The sequence below is a fragment of the Ischnura elegans genome, chromosome 4 (assembly GCF_921293095.1).
Source record: "Ischnura elegans chromosome 4, ioIscEleg1.1, whole genome shotgun sequence".
In the NCBI taxonomy this organism is placed as follows: domain Eukaryota; kingdom Metazoa; phylum Arthropoda; class Insecta; order Odonata; family Coenagrionidae; genus Ischnura; species Ischnura elegans.
In genome coordinates, this window is record NC_060249.1 from 64,034,792 (window position 1) to 64,058,360 (window position 23,569).

The window sequence follows — 23,569 nt, forward strand, 5'->3', positions numbered from 1 at the left end:
GCACAATCAAAGCTGTATCTAGGATTTTGTTCTGGGAGGGGCACAATGATACCCCGTAATACAAAATGAACACAATGATAATAGACCGTATTAAAAATCTTGCATATTTTATAAGGGTCTGGGGGGGGAACCTGTGGTTTTGGTCTTCCTCACTGCTGTGAAACTTTGATTGATACACCTAATGCCTCATTGAAAGTAGCGCAATGCACATTGTAACATAAAAAATGACCACTACTAAAAAACCATGTGATATTTTCCACAATGTCAATTTAAGGTCATTTATAAAAAACTGCAATTTCATGTTGAACACTATTAAAAAACTTCAGTGAAATTGTTAAATAAATACAAAATATATTGGTTTATATAATGAAAAATAAACTGTAAAAAACAGAAGAGCCAATGAATCCACCTAGGGTTACAAGAGTAAATTTGCAAATGAATGTCAGATCAACATCAACAAAGTTAATTAGCATTTACAACAACATATAGCAGCTGGGACCAAACTATTTTTGACACAAATTCATCACTCCAATAAAATGCATATACCAATCAAAAAAAGTTGCTTGTGCTTACCCTTTGCCAAACAATTGATGGTTTCTGAGTTCCTTCAGCTTCTTGGGCATCACAGACCATTTCAACAGACTCGCCAATCTTCCGCTGGTACATAGAGTCTGGCTCGAGTGTAAATACAGGAGGCTTTCTAACCAGCACCTCCATTGGTCCAGAGGAACCCTGCGTGCCTTGAGCATTATAGGGAGTGCAAGTGTAGCGACCCTGGTGATTTTGGTTAACCTGAAAACAATGAGGTCAATGAATGTAAGGTTCACTCGTACTCCTTTTGAGCATAAATCTCTCTTTGACACTCTTTGGAATTTTTCTGTTTAAACATTTTGCTTCCTTTTACTTTAAATTAAGTTTTAAACTGTTCCTGCTGATAATTATATCACCAAAAATAAATTATACTGACTAGGTTTCTCATGGTGAAAACTGAAAGATATCATAGTTTTCAAAGGAAAATATCACGCTTAAACTAAATCATACCCAATGAAGATAACTCGGGCTAAGAAAGCAAGAATAATATTGAGTTGATGGTTTCATGACACACAGAAATATTTAATTTGGAATGAATTATTCCTAAATATATATTAATTAAGATATAATAATAATTGGTATTTTATTTACAAAAAATACCTATTAAGTTTGCTCCTACATTCTGATAAATATACGCAGTTATTACTTAACAGAATAAATTTCACCTTTAATATCAACACCTTGGTGCCATAAATATTTTAAGCAACATATACATAAGCAGGCGATTTAACCCCAAGAGAACCAAAATAACTTGATAATTATATCCAAGAGAACGACAAGGAATTGATAATTCTATCCATATCACTATTGGAAATCAAATGAAAGCTTTGAAATTGGCAACTATAGAATTTATTGAAAATCAATTCAAAAACTGCAATGGGTCAAAATTTGATAAATTTTATCTTCTAATAAAACAAAAAACTCTTATACTTACTCTAGTAAAAAGCAGAGAGCCATTGTTCATGATGACTATATCTTTGGTTTGGTATGGCTCTAGAAGACGCTTATCCTTGGTCCAGGTTACATATTGTAATGGAGGGTTTGCTTTGATATAGCACTGGACAACCCCAGCCAGACGGAATGGTAAGTACTGAACTGTAGGTGTGAAGGTAACCTTCGCAGGATCTATAAGGAAATAAGGAGTTATTAATTACAATGAGAATAAAAATTTTTGAATGAAAATAGCAATCTTGCGTGAAAATGGGCAGCACCAAACTAGATGTGCACCAAAAATAATCTTTCAGATCAACAAACTTAGGAGAAAAGATTATGCATTAGTATCAAAATTTAATACGGTACATGGAACGGATCAGAAAATTGAAAAATAAAACAATCATTGTAAGTTTTAGATAAATCGTTTTTAATTCGCATTCAAGAGCCTTCGTACAGCTGCAAGCAAATGTAAAAATGCCCTAACACCCGCAGTAGCCCTCCTGTGAAAGGACACTCAACACACTTATGTATAGCGTGCAGCATAAACTTCAGGATATATTATATCAAATTCCTGTAAATAAATCCTTGAACATACATACACCGCAGAAAAGGCGCAAATGAAACGGGTTCACTTTGGCTTGAATGAAATCAATGCCGCTTCGTTGGACTTACAAATGATTTTTAAATAGGAAAGAATCCCAAAAAGATAACTAAAAATAATCCACGAAAGATCTTTATAGCACAACAAGTTCAGGAAATCGCTGAAATATTTGTGCTGGTTAGAATTCAATGCACGAATATCCTTGGATCGAGGAGCGAATAATGGAGACACGAATGTTACATTATAGGATTCTCAAATCCGCCGTCAGTATTGCTGTCGCTCCGCGCACATTAAAATCAGATTTATCGCCACTTGCGGCGCTACCAGATATCTATATCAACTTTTCACGTAGACATACACAGAATTCATGTGTAACTGAACCAATAAATCACATAAACCACACATTTTGCGCCTGTGAGACCACTTACGTTTAGGTTAATGGCTAAAGTCACCCTGAACGAGATACAGTTACCTAGTGGTACCGCCGAATAAAATCCGCGCGAAACGGCAGCAGATATCTTAGCTTAACCATAATGATATTGAGGCTCAATTTAATGGAGTTCCCTTTGATGCAGGGCCGGTTTAATGGATAAGCAAAGGAAGCGGTCGCGTAGGGCGCTAAGAAAAAGGGGCGACTAAGCGCTCAGTCCAATGCTCTGTACTAATCAAAAATGGAGATTAAATGTTGAGGGTCAATTTACTCCACAATATTATTGGTTAATTAAGGATACATCGTAAAGTGGATAACCATATCCCCACAAATCCGAGTTATTATTATTCCTAAATGAAAACGTCCAGTCGTCCGTCGCTCCGTCACCTAATAACTCATTCGTAACAGTACTCTGAAATTTCATATATAATTGGTTTTTAAGCACTAAAAATATCATATTCAACATATCATTAGAGAAATGGCGTTATAAGTTCACGCTTGTATTTAAGTCTCGACCCTTATACCCAAAGTATTTATGTTTATTAAAAAAATATCTAGAGAGTATCCAACTACCTCTCAGGGTATTTATGAGGGGGGCGCCGGAATGTTGCCCGCTTACACTAAAAAATGTATGAAACCGGCTCTGCTTGGATGAAGGATTCGCGAACCGATTTCAGGCACTTTACCGAGTCCGCATTCTGGAGCGATACTCACATTCGACGTTGAGGAAGGCGGACGCGGACTGCGGCTCCCCGATGCCGTTGGTGACCTCGCAGAGGAAGAGTCCCGAGTCGTCGGCGGAGACGGGATTGACGACGAGCGATCCGTCGCGGCGGATCGTGACCCGCGTCTCCAGCGCCGACACCTCACGCACGGGCACGCCCTCGCGGAACCACCGAACCGTCACGTTGCCCGGCAGCGCCTTGGCCTCGCACGAGAAGGCAGCCTTCTCACCCTCCAGCTTCGTCTGGTTGGTCGGAGGCACCATTATCACGGCACCCCCTGCAGCAAACAAAGAACAATGGAGACAGCAGTGATTCATCTATTTCAAAGTTGTATTACAAGGTTATTCTCAGTTAGTAACCAGTACTCGTAACTAGTTGTACGCGAAAACTTTAAAGCAGACATAAATTACATTCTTTAACGAATGTAATTTACATCAATATGTTCCACAATATCCCGCCTCACACCGTTGATTTCACTGCCAACGAAAGACAATTTTTTTACAACAAAAAGTGATTTTTCCATAATAAGCCTATGTCATACGCTTAAGAATTGCTGACGATATTTAAAAGACTTTGAAATAAATTTAGACTGCATTTTTCTAATTTTACAGCAAAAAATAAAAATAAATAACTGAAACACAAGTTTAAAAGATAAAAAAATCTCGACTTTTTGCACGAACAGAATGCACCAAAATGATTTTAGGTGCCCTACTTTGAAGTAAAGCCAGTGTAAGAAGAATTGGAACCTCTCTGGGTGAATTAGAGAATTTCTCGGGCTTCCGACCGTGTTCCATGTTCTGAGGCTTTCAATGTCTGCTGACGTTTACTTTTCCACCGTGATGTCGACAGACTTGGAGAACCTAGTACGGTCAGAAGCCCGAGGAAAAATTCAACGAATAAATTCGGTGATCATTGGGGGGACGAGGATATTTATCCTCCCAAATTAAAGGAAAAGATGTTCCTTTGAGAAAATTAAATTATTTTAAACCGAACGCCCTCCATAGAAACGCCTCATATAATTAGGATGGGGTGAATTTCCCTTCCGGAAGTACCATTGGAGGTCAAGGGAGTGCTTTCTCACCCGCGATGATGACTCGGGCCGTGTGCGAAATCTGGCCCTCTCCGTTGCGGGCGATGCACGTGTAATCGCCAATGTCCTCATGGCGGATGGACGAGATCCGGAGCTCGGTGCCGTCGTTGAAGACGCCCACGGTGGGCGAGGGCTCCACCGGGTTCGCGTCCTTGTACCATAGGATCTCCGGCGTGGGCGTGCCCTCCGCCTGGCAGTTGAGGATTATGGCATCGCCGAGGTTCACATAGATTATGTCCTCCGGTGTCACGCTGAACCGTGGCGGTGCTAAATGTGGAAAAGAGGGAGAGAACATTTTATTATCTATTTCTACGCTATAATTTCAGCCCATAAATATTCAACGCATCTGTGCAACCTTAAGTGCCTCGAGCATGCAAAAATACTAAAGTGGGAAATGACAAGAAATTAAAATACCTCTGTAACACAGCTCCACTAAACATCGTCTATCTTATTTGAACTTATATTGATGAAGGACATTTTACAGTGTGAGTCAGAGAGAGAGAGATGACTCCCACATCACTAACACTACTATAATCATAAAGTAGTGTTAGTGATGTAACACTACTATTGTAATGTCTATTTCACAATAACTTGGTTACCTTAGCGTGACTATGATTTCAAAAACTTGATAAAAGCGTGTGTTAGACCACAACAACACAAAGCGGCTAATTTAATGAATCGACTTAGCGTAGCCACTACGAAGTTATAACTCCCTCCAATTGAATGCAAACAGGAAGGAAGATTTCAACGTCTGGAGGTAGTTCTTAAACGATATCAAGCCTTCTAAATTAATTCTATGATTGCTGCACGGTCTGAGGTATGATTAGTGAAATACATATTTTATTTTTTAGCCTGCGTCATACCAAGGTAAGTTACATAAATTCGAAATGAAAGAGGGTAATGATTCGTGCCTAATTCCTTAATCTGCATGTATGCCTGCAATTAAAATCACTCAACTAGATTAAGTAAAGTAGAACAAAGAAGTGAGAAGGATTTTCTGTCACAATACAACTCCATAAAATTACATATAATCATTCCTACTAATTTAATAGGTGAAATTTTTGAATGTTGAGTTATATATACGACACCTACTTCGAAGATCGTCTTCTTGTTTATTCATACAAAGAAAATTACATCGGATAATAGTAAAAATGTATACATACCTCAAATGGCCGTATATTTTCACATCATACAAAAGTCTCATCAGTGACTAGCAGATAAAATTAAAGGAAGTTAATTTGACGGAAAGTACGCATTTTTGCAAATGGTTTTAGGAAACCTTCATAAGGCATGAACGATGTATTTGAAACAACATTCCTGCATGACGGTGCAAAAAAATCATGAAATAATATGATCTGTATTGCAGAGTAATACAAATATTACAACTTTATCTGCATTGCACGTAACCTATGATTATCAATTCTTATTCATGTAAATTTTATTATTCATGTAATCCTCCTAAAGAAAACTTAGGGACCAAAAAAGCGATTATCATTCGAATATAAACAATAACTTTAATATTTGAAAGTAAAATAAGGTCTCCCATGGCTTCCATGATGTATTGAGACATGAATGAAGTTGAGTTTTCCTCATAAATATAAAACAGGAGAGGGGGCATTGGTGTCAAAACTTTTTCGATTTCAGAAGGAGAGCGCGGAAAGGCAGAGTAATGCTTATCGTAAAATTCATGCTTTCGAAAACGATAAAAGTACCATCCGTGACTTTCGGAGATAATTTAACAGTGGAGACCCAGGGCTGGTTAAAACTTTCTCTTCGTGAATTTAGTGCAGTTCTTACACTCATCGCATTTGGCAGAGGTAAAGAAACATTATTTCAGGTCTTCTCAACCAGAAAATTTAAACTTATTTTTATATTCCATCAATATTAGGAGGAGACAAAGCAAAAATAATGTATCCACTATTAATGCAAAAAATATATAGACTAAACCTGTGCCACTTTTCCCTGAAATTTCCTTTCCGAAATTCTACCAAGAGTGGACAATTATAAAGAAATCGCTCTAGATTATAGGTACTTGGAATTTATCAATGGCTAGGAAAATCATGAAACTGGATAATATGGACAATATGATGGTAAAATACTCAAGACACTCAATTGCAGAGGTTGGAAACCATAAGACAACTATACGACAAAATGACTTGTATGATAAATCGGAACATTTTTAAAAATAATTTGAAATTTTAAATGAACCAGAAATTATCGGAGCCATTGAATTTTATGCAATTTTTATTAGGCATTTGAGCTTATTTGAGCAAATCTTTCCTTTCATTGGTCACCAAAACTGGGTAAGGTTGCCGATGATGTTGAACGATAAATACATTTCTGCCTTGACCAAACACGGGACTTCAATACCATGTAATTACCAAGTATATAAAAAATGTGGTCCGAAATACACCTGCAAGCCATAGGGTTAATATATCACAATTAACAAATAAGATTATGGTACGGTAACCAGACACCCGGAAAATTCCGGACATTGAAACTTTCAGTCGTTCGGATGGAATTAAAAAATATGTTAACGTTTATAAAAGGATATAAATTTATTTGTGGAACTGCTATACTGTAATAATTTTTTTTAAATATTAAAATGCTTCGAGCCCAATCTTCGACAAAATGTATAAAAATAACTGAAGTTCAACAAAAAATCATTAAAATTACACAATCGATATTTTCGTAAATCTTTTTGATGATGTAATCGATATTGTATGTAACGTATAATTCTTTCATGTGAATTTTTTAGGAAATGAAAGTGTGCAAAAAACAAAATAGTACATGTTTTTCCCTTCAATACATATCCTGCTCTAGATAGACGTCCAGAGAAAAAAAAAATAGAGCAATGACTGTAGTACTGTAGCAGCCCCAAAAGTATAAATTAGGACTTCTCATATGATAAATTACAGTCTAGTGAACTATCGACGTTTTGGAAATCAAAGCTTCCATTTTCATCAATTTAGTCTTCAATCTCTGTGTGATTCTACTTGAAATTTAGTTTGTATGTGATGGAAGAGCTCACACAAGATATGATCAAAGGCGTCTGAATTTCACACAATAGGGAGGCCAGTTCCTTTCCTAGGGCCATCTCGAATTTCGAGGACTTTACCTTGGTGGTGCCCAAAGGACGGGATTTAAACCCAGGACCCTTAAATTAATAACTAAGCGCTCTACCCCCAAGGCTACCACGTTCTGCTAGTCGATATTCCCAACCAAGTGATCTTAGGACTCCTTGGAAATTATAGCTTCTATATCTATCCAGGTTTGTCTTCGCTGCCACGCTATTTTTTGTCTTAAATCTTACATTTAAACACAAGATATGCGCATAATATTCAATCTAAAGCATCAGATAACCCTAAAATAGTCAAAACTTGTCTTCACTACCACACTTCCTCTTGTGTTATATTCTACATTCAAACACAATGTTTGCGTCCAAGATGTTATTCAAAGCATCTGCTTAACGTAGAGTAGTCGAGAAACTCACCGTGGACGTCCAAGTGAAACCAGGTCCCGTTCTTGTGCTGGTTCGGAGACCGGTTGAGGAACACCACCTTGCACTCGTACCATCCTTGGTCAGACTCCCGGATTCCGGTCAGGTTGAGGGAAGCGAGGCCGTACGGCGAGTCCGGCGAGACGCGGGACACGCGACCCTCATATCCCTCGCCGCTGTGCGTCGGATAGCTGTCGTACCAGATGTAGATTGGGATCTCCACGTCCTGCAGCCACGCGCGAGCCAGATCACCCCGGACACAGGGGAGGGGGGGGGGGGACACACAAACATTTCCCGATTCGGGAAGGGTGCGGGCATCGTTGTTAATTTTTTTATTTTCACACGCACCGCAGGTCGGGAAATGAATGAGAATTGGGGAGTATGGGGGGAAGAAGTGACGGCGATAGACATCCAGGCGATGCGATGCGATGAGACGAAGAGATGCGACGCGATGAGTTGGGCCGAACAAAGTCCGGCGAAGAGAGGCGAAAAATGAGTAAAAACAGGCAAGCAGACACTCGGAAAAGACACTTTTTGGAGGCTGAAAGGGGGGAGGGATGGGTACTTCGTGGAGTGGGTACGGAATGAGGGGAAGGGAAGGTTGTGGATCTTCATGACCAGAAAGGGAGGAGTATCATAGGAGTTGGGGAAAAATGAGTTCGAATTCCATCGAGGCGATCTCCAATCAAACATTTAAGAGATTGAGTCAGGTGATTTAAGAGTTTCCCATAGCGCCGATTCATGCTAATTACGACGCTAGGCTGACTGATGTGCAGGGCCTTTTCAGGTCCGAGAGTAAAGGCTGCAGGACAGTCGGCTAGTCCTGAACATAGATCAACGTGTAGGAAAAGCTATAAACTAAGGAGAATCAACATCAATCTTATCCTCGCGAAGTTACGAAAATTAAGTAGCCTGAATAATGCACAAAAATTCAGATCGAAGTTAATGTAAAACTTTGTTTTTGCATGTAAAACTAAATTCTATATGTAACCGATGTCACTAAATTATTTGGCAAATAATTTTTAACTTGACTGATCTAAATATTTCCGCTAGGTAACATTGGAACTTTGATGAAAGTAAATCCTATAATACTCGATGAATTTATTGTACATAAAAAAACGCAAAATTTTAAAGGGCAACAAAAATATTTATTAATACGACCATTTTCTCTGGTAGAAGCACCATCAAGCCCAAAGGGTTTGCTTCAACGACTTCCATTGACTGGTGGTACCTAAACCGAGCGAAACAGACAGCGTCAGCAAGTTATCGTTGATGCATTTAAAAAGATACTGAGTGTGCGCTTAATACCTTTTCCTTTCATGGTGCAATTCATTTCCTGCTAACGACACGCAAATGGCATATTATTTTATGCATATTTCTTCCATTATTTTCTTGGGGAATGATAAATATGTACATAGTAGTATCGACCTAATATGATACATTTATGGAAATGTATAACGTGTATATTTCAATTTATACAAATTTTATGCACATATTTACAATTTATACTATATATTTATTCACAGTGTACGCAATTTTTACACAAATGTAATTGGAAAATAGAAATAGAAAGAGCAAAAATGGCGCGTAAGATTTTTTTTAAAATCTAGAGAAGCATAACAGTGGAAAACCAAGAGGGCAGCCCTGCGATAGTTGAATGACAGGAGATCACTTCGTAGGATTTCGCGAGACCATGAGTCGCAGGAGTGCGTTGGTATCAGGGCGGAGGTTGACGAGCGGGGCAGTTGGTTGGGTCGCGAGCCTAAAGTGAGGCGGAAGGAAGGCTTCCCTGGGTATATGTGCACCGGCGAGGAGGGAAACGAAGGAAATGAGAGGTATCTCGAATACGGATATCAGGACTATTTTGGGACACTGATGGGAAATGCTGTTAGGAAACGTCGAGGCACGAGGAAGGAAAATTAATGGGAACGGGTCGAGTATTGAGCGTAAAAAAGAATCGAAAAATTAGGGCGGCCGAGTTTTCTGCACGCGCGTGAAAAAATTTACTTAAAATATGCAGTGATTTGAGAATGCTACAAAGTAGTATCCGAATAAGTAAAGCGCAGTTAATCGAAGAAAAATTCTAGCAGAGTATTTTTTACTTGAAATGATAACCAAAAATATATTTTGTGGCTTCACGCCACATTAAACAAATGTCTTCTACAGAGTACCGAAACTACCACCAAGAAAAAACCCATTGTTCTAAATATTGGCCCTCTTGACGAAAGATCGTCACTTATTAAGATGAAAATACCAAATATCACGGCAGACTACAATTATTAAATGAATCAAAGAGTTAATCCCAATAACCGTGCAAAAGGTGGATAACTTTGGTATTAGTAAGCCGAAATCCATACTAAAGGCTATTTTTGTTAGTATTTAACATTTAAGTTGCTAAAACTACGCACTTAAATCATATAACATGTATTATCATTACCTAATTAAGAGCTATTAATTATTGCTATCATAAACTATCGTAAAAAGGAAAAATGGGCATAGTGAATTTTATGATGGTTTAAGGGGGATTTAAAATTGGGAGGGAGCATAGTTGAGATGACGAGACTAATGGAAGTATCTTAAGTACCTTATCTTAACGAATTGGTGAATCTATCTTATTTTAGCCATTTTCTTACAACATATAAAAGACTAAAGAAAGAGGAATCGCCAATTGACCTTAATCTATTTAGAGGAAGGTTTTTTTGGTGGATGTCAGTATCATGTGTGAACTTGAGCTAGTGCACTAGTTCATAATAATTATAATTTTAAGTTTATTATTTGATCTTCGTCACCGTCTACACTAACAAGAGGCATTTGTAGATTTTCAGAAGGGTGAATCTGAAGGATTATGACACATGGTACAGAAAGAATTGTTTCCAGGGCCATTGGAGACACATGGTCAATAATCCACCATTTCTAACTCCGCCGTAAATAGACCCACACATAAATGTGGTCCTTTAAATAAATCCTTTAGCTAGTTTACAACTGTGTAATCACCACACTTCAACCCTTTCGAACGAATTTTCAGTGCATACCGTACGCAGCAACATATTTGTTAGGCATCTAAACAATGTCCTAAATTCATTTGGTACCTCGAATACAAAAATTACGTTACTAAAATAAGCTGTATATTCACCGAAATTGAGATTTATGTTTCGAATTTACCATAAATCTGGTATAACCTTCTCCAAGGCCATATTAAAAAATAACTTGGGTCGAAGTTTTGCTTTTTACCTGCAGATAACTTATAGTAGATGAATTGAGAAATACATTGAAATGAAGACTGAGGAGTCACTTCATTTCTTCCCTCTCCATAAGTACTGAATCACATACAGATCATATTTCTCTAAGGTCGAGAATAAATAGCAATCAATGCTGGTAAACTCACAGATATTTGAAGAAAATGTGGGTATTCCTTCAGCTACAGCATGTGTGCTGTTAATTAGTGAGTCCACAAGTTGTGAGATGTTTTCAATAGATGTGAGATATTGATATTCACGGTATACAAACATTTCAGGAACAATTTTTGTCCGATGAAGTTAAAGGGGAAAGCTCAAACTTCAACTTTTAAACGGCTTACTAAAACTCAATACGATGAAGTAACAGATTCCAAAAAAGAGAAGACTAAGGGAAGTTTTTTCAAGACTGTTTTTTGACCACTAGAAGTTTCCGATCGAACGGAAAAGATTCTGAGGAAGATTTCAGATATCAATGAATGTTTATGACGCATGCGTCTTCGTGAGGAATCATTTGTCTCAATCAATCATCCCTGTTTTGAGATTTACTTCGAGATGGTGGCAAAAAGAGTTTCCTTACTTTCCTGACGCCCAGTTCAGGATATCGCTTAGTCTAGTAGAGCACTTGGCTTAGAATTTGCGATGGCATACCGTCGAATCATAGTCGTCACAGAAAAAAATGGACATAGCGATAAAGGAAGGAAAGGATCCTTAACGTATAGGAGAATTTTTCCACGGAACGCCAAAGATGCAGAAACAAAAGACGAGCTAAAAGCACTACTTGGTGAGAGAGATTAATCGAATTTCTAGTAAGGTTCAGCCTTCACACCGAGTTGACTCATAGTGATTTGGCTAAAACAATATTCACAACGCCTACATGGGTTAATAAAAAAACTGAATTGACTTATTTTGTCCGTTCTGTGTGAAAAGAATATCTAACAATGATCCCATGCATCGTATAGTGAGAGGCCGAACAAAAATCTAACACTTAAACAATCTTCGGCAGTAAGATTTTTAAGGAGGGTAATGTCAGCAAGTTTAACCAACTGCAGCGGTAGTTGCGAGGAAATAACGAATGCAGAATGCAATGCTTTGCAATAAGATACCCAAAGCCCAAAACCTGTAGAAAGGTCCTAACATTCTCTCACTTCTTCATTTTACGGAGGAATCAACTGACAGTTTTTTTTAATAAAAAAACAGAAATAATGCAAGGTACAATTTTTCCTAACACCCTTCTCATACCCTCTACCCCTATTTCACTTTCCCCAAAGATTCCTGATCCTCATAAGTAGATCTTATCACATTCCCATACAACTTAAAGCTGCTCAGCGCCCAGTTTTATTTTCAACCTCACGCACCTGTCCCTAGGGAACTTCAAGCACGGTACGTAGTCGCGAAGGATGAGATCCGTTGTCTTCTTGAGTTGGCTAGAGTCAAAACCAGGTTTATTTTCCACTCTTTATTGACCCCAGCTGTCACGGGTGTCCACTAATCACCAATTTGCAGAAGAAGTAAAGAAAAAAAGATACAGATAAGTGAACGTGATTTTGTAATGAGTTTTTTCCATAACTTTTTTTATCTTGCAGATAGGGTAATCGCAGGAATGAGAAAGCAAATTTTTAATTTCGCACACGCTGCCTTCATACAAAAGGGAATGTATACTCACACTTTTAAAGTGCTTTATCAACATTCAGTCAAACAATCAACTTATGATTGAGCCAAAACAGTTTTTTTTTTAGATTTAGACAAATGTGTAGAGACATAAGAGGAATTTTTGCGTTTCGACGCGGAGGTTTTGACAGAATTTTAGCAATTCTTATTTTTTTCCATTTTTTAAAAGAATATCATGCATACAGAAAAAATATCTTCCGGTCAACTCGTTCAACACGAAGCGAGTTGTATCTCCATCCTCAAGAGACAAGTATCGGCGGTCTTGAGAGTCCGTCATTCTTTACCTCGAATTTCCGTATTTTCAAGATTTCATGCACAGGTTTTGAGAGATATTTTGCACCTGCACATTGTTAAGTGACGAGGTTTGCGCTTCAGAATCTGAGCGACTGCAGCGCGAAAACTTTCATAGTGCTCACAAGCAAGAAGAAAAGGAAATCCCGGGCGCTTAAACTGAGGCACGAACGCGAATTATTCGGAAAGTTTTCGGGGCCCGAATCACTCAAGCGAGGAGAGAAACTTCTGACACCGTAGCACAAACTATTTTGCTCGCGTGACGCAGATAGAAAAGTTTCCTAGCACGATTCCCGACAGAAAATAAACTGGACATAAAAAATGTTCTATTTTCCAAAGAGGGATCTCGAGTAGCCTAATTGGATGATTGTTTTTACACAGAAATACACGAGAATAAAAAAGCTCTTAACTCGAAGTGAAATAAAAAATATGAAGAAAAAATCATGATGAGATTTCAATTTAATGACAGTTCTATGTTTCATTATAGGAAACTTTACTTTATTTCAGCTGGGAAATGGATAAAATAATTATTTTCTAAATAATAAATTAATAGTTGTGGAAAAAAATCATTAGCCCAATTTCCTTGCATTAATTTCTTAGAATAAGCTTATGATATTTCCACACCTTTCACCACCGATGGAAAGAGAGAAAGAAGGGTCGAAAGAATTCCTATTATCATTTGCCTTTCTCCTTCTTAAACTTTGTATTTATTTTTTCCATTCAGTTACGATAATGTGGGGGGTAACGGTGTTGATGTTGAGGTAAAGATGGAGAAAGAAAAGGGTGGAAGCTAGAGGGAACTTCGAGAGGGGAAAAATACATGGAAAGATGGCCAAGTGGTGCCGAAATTGGACTTAGTTCATTCATATAGAGGCCTGGCGGGGACTGGGGGAAGAAAGTCAAGGTGTTGGTAAATTATAGTTCTCGAAAAATAAAACGCAAATACATGATATTAGACCAGAAAAATAAAATTGAGAGTAAATTACAAACATTGCATGGTAATCCATAAATACTTATAAAAATTTGATGTCTTTTTCGAAGTACCAGCAGTGTTCAGGTTGTAAGTGCATGGATACGACCGACACCAAGGAGATAGGGAATTAAAACATGGCACTAAAAAGATGATTTCAAAGTGCTCAATTTTTAAAATGTTTGCGGAAAAACACAGCATCGAAAATTTACGGAAGATTCAATTAATGCATGTATTATAAACCTGAAACTTATTTACCTAATCATGACTTTGCGTTATTTCGTTATATTCATGACACTCGAAAAGAGAAACATTTCACGTGTGAGTTTTTATGACACATTGAACCATAGCCCGTAAAAGAAAAGCTTAGAATCAGGAAAATGCTATTTTATTTTTGAAAATTAACCATAATTTTTGCGACGCAATAACGAATTTATATTTGGATTATTTAGAAAAGGAATTGCAATAAAAAAATTTTCCGTATACACTTAAGTGAAATTTTCTTGTCATTGATACATGGATATGAAACTGATGAGTTATTTTGAGAAGGTCACACGATTAGTTCCACGGGATTTTATGCTGCCTCAGCCAGCAATGAATGCTTTGCGGTATGCGGAGAAATAAAATAACTTATTAAACTTTTCTAATAAAATCATGAAGAAAATTCTCTTTCACCGAGGTAAATGCGAGATTCACAAGTTATATCGAGATTGTGACGAGGGACTGCTTCGGCTCCTTGGTCTTAAACTTTGCCGGTCCTTGAAACCGAAGTAGGGAGAGGAGGAGGAAATGATTGGGAAGGGAGAAAAGGAAGGACTTCGGGCAAGGAGGAAGGAATATGCGATCTCGAACGAAAGGAAAGAGCTCGTGAGGGTAGCGACGAGGGGGAAGGGGGTAACTCCCAGTGGACGCGGCACTAATAAAACCGGCGAAAGGATAATATAAAAGAAAAGGGTGCTGCTGGAGGAGAATAGGTTTAAAGTCTTTGCGTAAGGATTTCTGGAAGGTGGGGTGAGAGGAGAGGACGTAAGATTTGGTAAGGGGTGGAGGAGAGGAGAAGGGAGGTGGGAAGAAGGGAGTGGAAGGGTGGATGATGGAAAAAGAGGCCTTTGGGAGAATGAGGAGTGGAGGAGTTTCCTTTTTTTGGGGGAGCGAGCAGAAAGTAATAAAACACTGGCGAGGTGAGGGAGCCGAAGGGTGAAATCGGGAATAGGACATTAGGGAGGAGGGCGGAGGCGGGCTAAAAAGAACCACTGGACCGGCACGTGGGTCAGTGAGGGGGGAAATGAATGCAATGAGATAAGGGAGAAAGTATGAAGAGGAAGCGAGCTCAGTGAGGCCTTAAGGGAGTGACCATTTTGATAAAAAAATAAGATCATAGCTGAACGAATTGAGTGAGGTCACAGAAGAAGAATCTAAGCCAAGGGCGTTCAACCCGCAGCCCCCGGACCGCATGCGGCCCCTACAGCCTAAAGAAAATATTGACATTGTATCTCCTCAGAAATAAACAGTGTTAAAATCGTATTGACTGATTGAAATTTTTAACCAATAAATTATCTGCAGAATAGCTCAGGCGAAGAGAGCATTCCACCAAAAGTGAGACCTCCTTACAGCGGGAAACTTAAATATGGAAGTAAAGAAACAATTTATAAGAACCTACATTTATAGTATGCTCCTATACGGAAGTGAGGCATGGACAATGACCACAGCGGAGAAAGCAAGGATAGAGGCCTTCGAAATGTGGTGCTACAGAAGAATGATGAAGATCAAATGGATCGACCGAGTTAGTAACGAGGAAGTCCTAAGAAGAGTAGGAGAGAAGAGAAGCCTCATGAAAACCTTAACAAGAAGACGGAACAACCTTATAGGCCACATCTTGAGACATGATGGCCTGATGAAAACAATCGTCGAGGAACAAGTGGAAGGCAAGAACGGAAAAGGTAGACCTCGAACAAAATATATGGAACAAGTAAAGAAGGATGTGAAAGAGAAGAAATACGTAGGTGTGAAAAGATTAGCTGATAGGAGAACTGAGTGGAGAGCTGCGTCAAAACCAATCCTAGGATTGTTGACCAGTGATGATGATGATGAAAGATTATTGCACTTTGAAATTATATGTTTTTTTATTTTATTAATGTGCTGTTGAAGTGACGTGGGAGATTGTGGCCCTTCGGGCGATGTGAAATCGATTTTTAGCCATTGAATTGAAAGAGGCTGAAAACCCCTGATCCATGCTTTTCCCGGAGAATAACTTGAATGAACTACTCTCGGGATATTTCGGGAGGAATCTTATTTTCTTCATCAGCCCTGAGGGTGATGGGAGAGTCTTCTGATGAAACGTCGGCCAGCATCATGCAGACCCTGACCTGGTTGGACACCCTAGAGTAGTTCATTTGAGGTCACAGAAGGATTAGGAACAGGACAACAAACGCATTGAAGAGGATGCATGTGAATAACAATGTTACGTGGCCCTTTTCAATCACTAAACTATAGCAGCCCTACAAATTAAGCATTCAGACTAAAGTGTAATAATCACCTTCAAGTGAAGAAGAATAGAACTCCAGAGGGTTAACGCATTTTGGCTCTGAGCATAATCTCATTAAAGCATCAGTGGTGCGTCATTAGAAAACAATAATTCCCAAGGAAGTAGTGGAAGCATACCCAAAATCGTTTACTTTTTCTAAATCAATCACAAAGGGCTCTGAAATAACCTAACCAAAGACCTTCATCAGTAGGTACGAAGCGATGGAGACGGAATATGAAGCCACAAATTTCAAAGTACCACGATGAGACACAAACTACCAATTTATTCAGGCCAACTGGTTAGGAAAATAATGCCAAGGGCAAAATATTTTTATTTTCTTACGGTAAAAAAATCGTAGAGCGAGTAAAATATAATAAAATACCCATTTAACATATTCAAATTAGGTTGGTGGTTCAGAGGATGGTGCGAAACGATAAGGAAAATCGAGGAGAGAAAAAACTCTCGCATGGGTGGAAAAAAATCGAACTGGTGCAAAAAATGGAGCTGCGAGGAATGAATAAAGCTTTGGAGAATGGGGAGGAGTAGTTAAGAGAAAAGCTGGGTGGAGATTGTTATTTTTTCCGGAGCAAAGGTGGAGAAGGCAGGAGGGTACGTAACAAGGCATGAAAAATTGGGAAATAGCCTCCAGTTGGGGGTAAGAGAACAGCCGAGGGGATAAAGGTGCCCCGAGGGAGCACCACGAATATGGAGAATGGTGGGCGAATAAAAATGGGAAAATGGAGAGGTGATGAAAGAAAAGGATAGGCGGGTAAGGAGGATAATGTGGAAGCAGGAGGACTAGGTTCCTTTTTGATAAAATGTTCGCTTGAAGAAAAGTTCATCATAGGGTAGTTTCCTTCATCAAAGAAAACGAAAGGCAATGATTGCGATTCGCTACCCACCATCAGTGTATTGATAATATATAAATTATTTGATTTTAAAAATCCCAGTTTAGACGAATGTTAATGGTCAATTTTAACCTCATTTGAAAAAGGCCAGATTGGCGCCTATGCGATGCCACTCCACGTGACGTCACAGGGACCTAGATTATATACGAGTAGATAGAAATTTTACATCGCTAAAGAGTAGCAGGGTACTCTGCTACCTGCTAGCAGCCTGCATCGTAGCGGAGCTCATGGCTTCGCACCAAGGTGGCCTCACACGACGGCAGGCGGAACCAGAATGACGTCACACGGGATTTTCCCAGAATTCATACTTAGCCGTCGCGTTTTCGCGCGCTTGAAAATTTTCACTTTTCATTTAATCGCGAAAAATAGATATCCTCGTACTGTAGGAGTAACAATCTTTCGATGCAGGCAAAAAAATAACAGGAAAGCACCCCATTCTTGCAATCATAATGATTATTTCGATTAAAGCACGCTAACATAGCATGTATGAATTTCGCATTCATGGTCTCGCATAAAGGATTTTTTATATCATTTTGATCCAATCACGCTAATAGCAAAAAATTTCGCATTAAATTTCTCGTATAAGCGATTTATATAGACGCTTGAAATTCAAGAAGCCAAAAAAAAGGAATGAAAATAAATAAAAATGGTCTCAGGAAAATTGATCAAAATATTTGCATCGTTATATAAAAATAATCTTAATATTACTTGGAATATTAATTTTCCAAGAAAGGTTTCACATTCATACGCTATTATCCAGTGATTTTTAAGTTAACTCAAAGGTAAGCGATATGGTCCACTAAAAAATTTAGTTTCAATCGGTCGATGAGAAAATAAAAAGACGGCGAGCACAACAAAATGGTTCACTAATTTTAAGTATAAACTTCAGAAAATAAGTTCGCCTATTTGATGAAGTTAATTGTTTGACTGATTTGATTATTATGGAATTGCTTCAAATCCTTTGAATGATAGAGATGAAGAAGGGGGCACAATGAATGTTGACGTCCTCGCATTAGAAGTAGCAACGGACAGTTGCGCTGAGGCTAACGAAAAATTAGGTTACCTCAACTTGTTTCTCTTTTATTACTTTTCCACTCCACCGTTCAACAATCTTTCATTCCTTGCTCATAACTTCCATAGGTAAGCAAATGGCCTTGCCTCGGCGGCTTTAATGACCCCAGCGGTCGGCTGTCTCCGAAAATAACTGACCAGCCGTCCAAGACGCGGAGAGTGGCCAGTTAACGGCACGGATCGAAGCGAATGCTAACGAAGGTTTTGGAGAAACTTGACAAGGCCGGATTTGCAAGTCAAACCTTCTTCTGTCCTCCGCATGAAATGCCTCTGCTCCTCCATAGTTTCCGTCTTAATGAGACAACACGAAATCGGTTATATGGAAAGGGGAAAAAGACGAACTCATCAGGGACGCCGACTTACAAAAAATATTGGGGGGCTCAAACCGGGGATCTCTCCCTGGGAAATTTGATAAGTAGTGAGTTTTAAGGTTTTTAAGCATTTTAGAAGAGTCGTATGATCAACATTAGAACCCTTATAACTCGAATCTCGATATCTAGACACTCCGGGGAAAATCGACAGGCTTGACACATTTTTTCCTCACACCCATAACGAAATTTTGAGGGGGCCCGAGCCCCCTCAAGCCCCATGGAGTCGGCGCCACTGGTACTCATAAAGCTGCATAGTTATCATTACAAGAGAAATTAATTTTCTGAAATTCAAATTATTCCGTCATAAATAATCACCCGGTGAAGATACGTTTACATGGAACATTTTTGGCGAATCAACGCCTTGTCTCACTTCCACATTGGGCTTTCCTCTCCGATTCAAAATTTGGCTGATTTCATTTCATCCAAGCCACAAATCAAATTGTCTTGTTCCCAGCCCCCGCTTACCTAACATTATTAACCCTCTAACACGATTTAAGCGCTGCTTCCTCCATGATATTCGCCCCGTACAGACTCGTTCACTTCAAGTAAACTATTAAAAAATCAAATACGAAAATATGTTTTCAACCGTGGATAAATGGGCACAAAGGAAATTATTAACTAAAAAAATGATAATCACAAAGAAGTATGGGTGATTTTAAAGTAATTGATTTCATTTTTTCGTAAAATCCAGAAAGCTCCGTCTTATTAGCTTTTGTTAAATCATTAATGAAGATGATGCACGTCATTGGACGTAACGTCATCCTAAGACCAGTGTGAAACTAATATGTTGGAAATATGGTATAATAAAACATCATTTACACAAATACAAACTCATAAAAACTTATTGTAACAAATACAAATTAATAAAAATAAGCTCTAAAATACCTTACGAAGCACTCTAACGTGAACGATCATCCCGGCTGATATGACCACCTATATCCATCGGTTTTAGGTACAGAAAGTCGATTCCTACACATTGTTGGAAGCATAAGGTTTAAATACTTTATAAACGCGAAAATTTATGAACAAACGCCTAAGCACAGAGAAGACGCCTAGCAAAAGAGGAGACTGAACAATTTAAAGGTGTTATTGGAGGTAAAACACCAGTATTATGTGCGCTAGAGAAGTGATGTCTGTTGGAATTGAAGCAGCAGAGAGCAGACGAACTCCTGCGCGAAGGCACACATAATAAGCCAGAGAAAGAGAGATAAATTTTAAAAAGAGTGCCACGCAAAGAGATCAAGATAATCGAAAAATCACTGGCAAGAACAAATTTCAAGAGAGAGAACGATGCACAAAATACTTGGCATGCCAAAGAGTGAGAGAGAGAAACTTGAATTAATCAAAAAGTATATTAGATAGTCACAGCATAGTATCGACTCATTGAGACAAGAATCAAGTGTTTTAGTGACAAAAAATTACTTGGCCATTCAGAGAGAAAACGTGTGGACAAATCTTTAAGAAGAAGAAAAAGAATTAGTCGGGTGAAGAAGGATTAGTTACTCACCCCTCTGCCCACATAGTTGACTTGCAGTCATGGGTCGTGAAGTCCCCGAAACGGACTTCCGGTGCTGAAGATGCTTAATAGGCAGTTTTCGTCGAAAGACAATAATGGGGATCGGAGAGGGATAAAAAAGGGCAAGGAAGCAATGATTTCGCCAGGAATTACAGGGTGTCTTCTAAAACCGTAACTTCTTTTGTTGAATTCCATGAATTTTACACATACCTCGCGTCAAAATGAACTTTTTCCAGGTTTCCCCTAAATCGTTTACAGTCAACAAATACGTCACCATGTTATATGAATAGCGCTAAAACTGAAAAATATAGATATAAATGTCAATTACCGTTGATGTAGTTATGGATTGGATTTATTGCGCTTAATGTAAAGCGGTTACTTTTGCTCAAAAGTTAGAGGAGTACAGCAGGAATTAATTAAAGAGTTGTGTTGCATAGCAGATAAACTAATGTAATGGCGCGAATCGATGCGACTAGAATAATATTATCGAATCAATGATTTGATGTTTCTCTGAAATTTCCGACACGACGAAAACAGCAGGAGGTTAACAAAAGAACACTAGAAGCGTAAACAAGCGATAAAGTCGGCCGGTTAGAAAAACATGGGTCCAGGAATTCGACGAATGTTATACGCCTTCGGAAGTGGAGAAAGATACATGTTAGACACGGTGGCTCTAACGCTTTTAAGTTGATGCCAGGTTCGATACTAACCATACATGAGACATTTAATTGAATCACATTCATAATTGGAAAAAAAGCATGTGCATCACTCAAGCTGAGAATTGAATCCTAGAGTAACATGCGAAGTCACACGCTGATTCATTTTTGCTGTGAATAGGGCAATAGCGACGCCAATTTTTTATGGTCTTTTATCCAAGCAATTTCTTTCAAATAGAAGTTTAAAATAATGTCATAAAATTTATGATTTTCATAGTTAATTACCTACAGATTCAAGAGGATCCGTTGCTACAGCGGAGACTTCCGATGGATTAATGCCACCCTTTGTACAAAAGTGTTGGTAAAAAAGTTGAACAGTGTAGAAAAAAGTGATGGAAAGTGTAGAAGGACAATAAATAGAGATGTACACTTAAAAATAAGACCATAGTTTATAATAAATTGGGACAAGAAAGAAAAATAAGGATGCCTACAGACACCCTAGAACTACTTTCTTCAATTAAAGCCCTCAAAGACGATCTCGAAGACCTGACGAGAGACTCTGAGCTAAATCATATTCACAACTTATATTTAAGTCTCCTCCACAATATGTTCATCAGAAAACGAAGAGCAAGAGTAGAAGAACAATGAGGTATACTGCCAAAGAATTATTGCCACGAGAAGAAAAAAGTTTCATCACGCATAACTTCTCGAAATCTAGTGAAACTTCATTTAACTGTCACGGTATTTAGAAACGTGATGACAAAAACCAACTTGAACTGGTATCAATCCACTTTGGTTTGGCCTTCTTGATTAATTCACCAACTAATTCGCTCACAAAGCTTCTTGATATCGAAAGGATATCCATGAAATGAAACCAAATATAATAATCATAAGCTCCATTATGCATAGAAACTTCAGAATTAAAAATTGGAAACTAAGTGTGTTTAAAAAGTGCTCTCCCGTCTTCAATTGGTCCGTGATTACGTTATAACTTCATGCATATCGTAATTTACTTTGTGTATTCAATAACTACTCATATTTGTTTACCTCATTCACTAGATTAATATCGAGTACGTGTAGCACCGAAAATATTTATTGCATGGGGAACTACATGCAGCTGAACTATTTCATGAATCTGGACAAAAATTATGAAGCTGTGAATTACTTGGTCAACAGAGAAAAGCCCAGTGTACTATTAGAGTACTATATATTTAAAAAATATCAACGTCGAAAATTCAGAAAAAGCACACCGAAAGGAGGAAATGAGGATAAATCTCATGGACATGACTTTAAAGATAGCTCAGATTAGTGGTAGTGGACGGGGACGTGCTTCAGGGGTTATTTGGGGGATAATGTGCCGTGTTCACAGCAAAGGGAGTACGATGGGGTGGGGTAGAAATGGTAAGACGAAGGTGATGACGAGGGGAGAGAAGGTTGATCGAAGTTTGGCACGCGAGTTGGGTGTTGTTAGTGGGGTGAGACACACCAAGATGCCTGCTGCACACGGCATAGACCCTTTCGGGACCTTAAAATGAACGCCATGGTGTCGCCCAGGATTCCATAGATGCCATCGCATTTCAGAACTAGACAAATGTCGACGGATAGAAGTCGATGGCCAAGAGAAGGAGAAGCTTATCAAACAGAGTGACGGCGCTAGGATGATATTTTACGTAAAAATTACACCTGAGCACAAGACAACTCTTATTTAAATGGACTCAGAATTAGAACGCCAAGTATTAGATAATTTGGTAAGCTACGTGGTGCAGATTCGTTAGTTTCCTACGACAAGGTTCAAATAAAGATAAAAAATGAAAATTAATCGTCGTTAATTAATAATATGAAGAATGAACTGTTTAAGAGACAAAATAAATAAAATTAAAAATATCAAATACAAATTAGGCAACATGTTTAGACTTATTAACAATAGATACCTATTGTATGATGGAGAAATTCCTTGGAAAATAGCATGTGCAAAGGAAAACATAGTTGAAAAATTGATGGAGTTTGTAAGCATCCCATGGAAGTATTTGTTCTTTCTCTAATATTCTAGGACGAAAGATATGTGTAGCGATATACCAGATATAAAATGTATACGACTTTCCATTTTTTTCTACTGAAATCATTAATTCGCTGACGGGGATTCTGCTGCCCCTGACTACGTTCCGCCCGGGGCGGAAGCCCCTCTTGCACCCAGCGTTACACACCACTGGGTGGAAGAGGGAGGGGGGGAAAAAGTTCGCGACATAAAATGAAGTTGCATACAATAATTTGTCTGTCTTCTGTTTTCATATAGTATTTTTCCTGTGGTTCAATAACGAAAAGCACATGAAAATAGTTTTGCATCGATAACACTGAATGATAATAGAAATAAGCTTGCATTTCACATTAAATAAATCTTCCTCTTATAAAAATATGAAAGGTCATACGTATGCACGTAATACGTAAGACGGGTTTTTGGATAATACCAATTACTTGGGCACCCTTTAAAC

The 23,569-nt window shown here is 38.4% G+C and overlaps 1 protein-coding gene across 5 annotated transcripts in view; it reads right to left on the bottom strand.

The window, feature by feature from the left end:
- Positions 1-23,569, bottom strand: part of LOC124157604 (protein turtle-like) — an 837,486-nt gene that overhangs the window by 25,095 nt on the left and 788,822 nt on the right. For all 5 annotated transcript variants that reach the window (XM_046532465.1, XM_046532466.1, XM_046532467.1 and 2 more), the window contains 5 exons: positions 7,864-8,095; positions 4,362-4,637; positions 3,270-3,557; positions 1,526-1,716; positions 574-792 (listed from right to left, as the gene is read on the bottom strand). In XM_046532465.1, the coding sequence (XP_046388421.1) occupies positions 574-792; positions 1,526-1,716; positions 3,270-3,557; positions 4,362-4,637; positions 7,864-8,095 (1,206 nt within the window). The remainder of the gene's footprint in view (positions 1-573; positions 793-1,525; positions 1,717-3,269; positions 3,558-4,361; positions 4,638-7,863; positions 8,096-23,569) is intronic.